The sequence below is a fragment of the Rhea americana genome, unplaced genomic scaffold (genome assembly GCF_003343005.1).
Source record: "Rhea americana isolate MKP2758 unplaced genomic scaffold, rheAme1 scaffold_468, whole genome shotgun sequence".
Classification (NCBI taxonomy): Eukaryota; Metazoa; Chordata; class Aves; order Rheiformes; family Rheidae; genus Rhea; species Rhea americana.
Window position 1 is genome coordinate 223,606 of NW_028186610.1, and position 4,445 is coordinate 228,050.

Here is a 4,445-nt window from a genome sequence, read left to right on the forward strand (position 1 = left end):
AAAACTCGGAGCGTTTTTATTAACGTTGGTAGATCGGGTTTGGTTCGCTGAGGAAGCAGAGAAGGAAGTTTGGAGCAAGTCCCTGTCCTTGGGGGGAGTTCGCACCAGCCAGGGTTTTCTTTTTTTTTTTCTTTTTTTTTTTTTTTAAAAAAAAGCAAACAAAAAGACAGAGCAAAATCGTTTGGTTTTGATTGACTTTATACAAACGAACCTTATGTACACTCTTTTTTTTCCCCCATACACCCCTATTTATATAAGGCAACATAAATAAGATCCTTGGGACTGTACAACACATATGAACACTTCTTAAAACTGCACTTTCTGCTTTTAAAAAAATAGCATCATTCTCTTAAAAAATATTAAAGAGTTTTTTTTTTAATGTGTTGTTGATTTATTTAAAAAATAGGCATTCTGCTTTGCCATTAGCTTAAATGACACAGATGGAGGCACTGTTAGAAAACGGACGTCAGCACGATCATTTTCTCTTTTAAAAAATAACTTAAGCCATTCCTGAACAGTTTTAAATATTAAAATATTTTCTCCCCCCCCCTTTCTTTTAAATAACCACCTTGTTGTCTGAGCATCGTCCCAGGCGATTCCCGCGGAGCCGGCGGCCGTGGAGCCGCCACGGAGCCGTGTCCCGGGCTCGGGGCGCCCGTTCGCCCCCGCTGAGCGCCGGGTCCCGCGGGCCGGATCCGGCTTCCCGCGGTGGTGCTGGATTTAGGGTCCAGGGTGGGCAGGGGCTCTGCAACGCGCCTCCCGCTTTTTTTTTTCTTTCTTTCTTTCTTTTTTTTTTTTGGCTGGAGCCGCCGAAACCTCGCTGCTCTTCCTCGCCTCCTCTTCCTCGCCGCGGCTTTGGCCTCCTCTTTCCCATCCGGACCGGTGCGGGTGCCGCGTCCCGCAGGAGAGACCCTGCGCGCGGCTCCGCGGGCCGGCGGCAAGGCCGCGCTGGGCTGCCTGGGTGAGACGGGCGCTCTGTCGCTATTAGAAGGTGATGGGAAAAAAATATATATATATATATATCTCTATAAGAAGAATTCGCCACCGCTTTCTTGCCTTCCCTCTGCCCTTGGCGTGGATCTATCGAGTTTAACCCTTGCAGTCCTGCTGTTCCTGAGATGAGCTGGGAGAGCCTAGGATATATATGTGTATATATAGGGGTGTGTGTACATGTGTGTCCGGGAAACACATTTCCGCAAAAGAAAAAAGAAAAAAAAAGAAAAAAAAAAAAGCCCAGAACTGGAGCGGGGGAAAAACAGAGAAAAAAAGAAAAAAAAAAATAGAAGGAGAAGTTCTGCCACTGTCTCTCGTTCCCTTTCTCGCGGCTAGTACACGGCGCCGGGGTTGGGAGGAGGCCCCGGGGAGGTGTGATGCATCGTGGCGGCCGGCGGCGGCTGGTGGGGTAAGTGGGGCGCGCTGAGGGTCTGGGGGTGGTACCAGGGGTTGTGCTCCTCCAGGAAGCCGGGCGAAGAGCTGTAGGGGAGCGGCTGCGGGAGCGGGGTCCGGCCCGCCGCGCTGCCGTGCGAGTTACTGTCCCAGACGGCCGGCGAAGGGGGGGAATTGCAGGCCATGGAGTCGCTGTTGTTGGGGCTGTGCTCCAGCGGCACCTCGCCRTTCTTGTACAGCTTCTTGAACTTGGAGCGGCGGTTCTGGAACCAGATCTTCACCTGGGCGGGGAGGGAGGAAGGGTGAGCGCCGGCCGGGCTCGCCGCCGCGCCGGAAAGCAATCACACGGGGCTCCGCCGGCGTGCGGGGCGGCGCGGGAAACGGCGGCACACGGTGCGTCGCGGGAAACGGGGGCACACGGTGCGTCGCGGGAAACGGGGGTGCACAGTGCATCACGGCAGAGCCTGGTGCATGGGGCGCCACGGGGCTCCCCCGGCGCGCGGGGCGGCGCGGGAAACGGGGACGCGCGGAGCAGCACAGGAAATGGGGGTGCGCGGGGCAGCGCGGGAAAACAGGGCGCACAGGGAGCGACGGGGCTCCCCCGGCGCACGGGGCGGCACGGGAAACGGGGGTGTGCAGTGCATCGCGGGAAACGGGGGTGCACAGTGCATCACGGCAGAGCCTGGTGCATGGGGTGTCATGGGGCTCCCCCGGCGCGCAGGGCGGCACAGGAAACGGGGGTGCACAGTGCATCACAGCAGAGCCTGGTGCATGGGGTGCCACGGGGCTCCCCTGGCGCACGGCGCAGCGCGGGAAACGGGGGTGCGCGGTGCATCGCAGCAGAGCCTGGTGCATGGGGCGCCACGAGGCTCCCCCGGCGCGCGGGGCGGCGCGGGAAAGCCTGGCACGTCGCGGCGACCCGCCGGCACGAACGCCCGCGGTGCTGGGCGAGGCGGCGAGGCGGCGGCGGCACCGGGCGCCCTTCGCCCTCCCCCCCCCCCGGGATGGGGCGGCGGTTGTCACCCAAACAGGATGTCCCTCTGGGAGCGGGTGACGCGCTCCGTCAGCCCTTTGCGAGTGGCCCCGATTGCTTCATCGCCCAAGGGAGGAGGAGGAAGGGCGAGCGCTGGGGAGCGCCGCGCCAAGGGCGGCACAAGGGCGCCCGGCTGGGGGGCGAGGGGACGAGCCCGGGGGCGCGGGGGGCAGCAGGTCGCCATCGTGACGGCGGCGGCAGCCCCCCGGCGAGGCTCGTCGGGGCCACGTGCCGGAGAAGCCCGCAGAGGTCGGCGCTGAAGCCGCGGCTCTGCGAGGCGTTTGGGACAGCAGAGGCTCCGCGTCGGCGCGTCCCGGGGGCTCGGAGCCGGGGGCTCCCGCTGCCGGGCGCGCGGGTCCCCCGCGCCCAAATCGCCCTCGCTGCCAGCAAGGCTGCTTCAAATTCAGCCCAAACTGCAACACCCCCCCACACACACCCCAAGAGCAGTCCCTTTTTTTGGGGGGGGGGGTGCTCCTTTCCAAATTCCCTTTTCTCTGCCTGAACCAAGAGGGATTGGGAAGCCGGAGCGGCAGAAAGGCGGAGCGAGGCGGGCGCGGGAGCAGGTCTCTCCCGCGGCGCTCCGGGTGCCGCAGCCCCCGGCAGAGCCCGCCTGGGCCGGCGCCGGCTGCGGGGCTGGGATAAGCCCCGAAACCTGGGGAAAGGGGCACGGCCGGGGTTCGCCCCCGCCTCGCTGCGCCTTTCCTCCTCGGCGCGTTTCCTCCAGCCGCGCAGCCCTGGTCCCCGCGGCCCCCCCGGAGCCAGCCGGGAGCCTCCATCCCCGGGGCCGGGGCCGATCTGGGTTTTGCAAGGAGGGGGACGGCGAGGGGTGCGGGGGCTCAGCCCTTACCTGGGTCTGGGTGAGCCCCAGCTGGGCGGCCAGTTCGGCCCGTTCGGGCAGCGCCAGGTACTGGGCTTTCTGGAAGCGGCGTTGCAGAGCCGCCAGCTGGTAGCTGGAGTAGATGGTCCGCGGCTTGCGGATCTTCTTGGGCTTCCCGTTGACCATCCGCACCTCCGGCTCCGGCTCCTCCTTCACCGACACTGGGCAGAGAGCGGAGGCGTGAGGCCGGGGCRGCGAGCCGGGCACCCCCGGCCGCGCGAGCGAGCGCGTCCCGCGCGGCCTCCGCTCCCCCTTCCTCTCCCTCCTCCGCCGGCTCCCCCGTCCATCGTCCCGGGGCGCGGGACACACCAAGACCCACCCCAGGAACGCCGCCGTCCTCCGGCGGGGAGCGCGGCCGGCCCAGGACCCCCCCGKCCCCAGCCCCACGGGGGACACCAGCGCCGTGCAAATTTAGCGCTAAACTCCAACCACGCTACTGGGGCTGGGAGCCCGCGGGGACGGATACGGCCCCCCCCCCTCCACCAGCCCCTTTCCCGGGCATCCTACCTGCTTCCTGGGCTGGGAGCTGCTGGTCCCTGTAGTGGCCGTACTGGCGGTACGAAGGGCTGTAGGAGTAGTCGGACTTGGGCGAGTAGGTGCCGGCGGCCCCGATGCCGTTGAGGTTGAACTGGTGGTAGGGGTAGTGGCTCACGGGCTGGCTGTACGACTGGCCCGCGTAGTAGTCGTGCTGGCTGGTGTAGTAGCCCAGGTCGGTGACGGAGGACTCGGGCAAGGTGGGGGAGTCCTTGGAGGCGGCATGGCAGCTCAGCGAGCCCGAGAGGTCGGTGAGGATGCTGGAGAGCTTCTTGTCGAAGGAGCCGCTCATCGCTGGAGCGGGGGGGTGGGGGCTGCCCGCCCGCCTGGGGACCACCAGCACCGCCACCACCACCACCACCACCCCCTCCCCGGCCTCGCCGCTCCGGCTGCCCCCGCGTCAGCCCCGGCGTGTCCCAGGCCGGCTCCCAGCGGCTCCTCCGCCCGCCCGGCCTCTCCCGAGGAGCAACCAAGCGCCTGTGCCCAAACCTCCAGCCCCGGCCGCCTGCTTAAAGCCTTTAATTACGGAGCAGGGCAGGGTGGGTGCGCATTCCTATTGGCTCCAGAAATATTGCCTGGGAGGCAAAACAGGCTCCTGCCTCCTGCTTTTTTCTC

At 64.7% G+C, this 4,445-nt stretch overlaps 1 protein-coding gene across 1 annotated transcript; it reads right to left on the reverse strand.

Moving 5' to 3' along the window:
* Nucleotides 1-568: 568 nt before the first annotated feature.
* On the reverse strand, nucleotides 569-4,206 carry DLX3 (distal-less homeobox 3). Its single transcript, XM_085316362.1, has 3 exons — nucleotides 3,804-4,206; nucleotides 3,267-3,457; nucleotides 569-1,667 (listed from the first exon to the last, which is right to left on the reverse strand). The coding sequence occupies exons 1-3, from the start codon at nucleotides 4,120-4,122 to the stop codon at nucleotides 1,326-1,328; spliced, it is 852 nt and encodes a 283-aa protein (XP_085172488.1). The 5' UTR covers nucleotides 4,123-4,206; the 3' UTR covers nucleotides 569-1,325.
* Nucleotides 4,207-4,445: the final 239 nt, after the last annotated feature.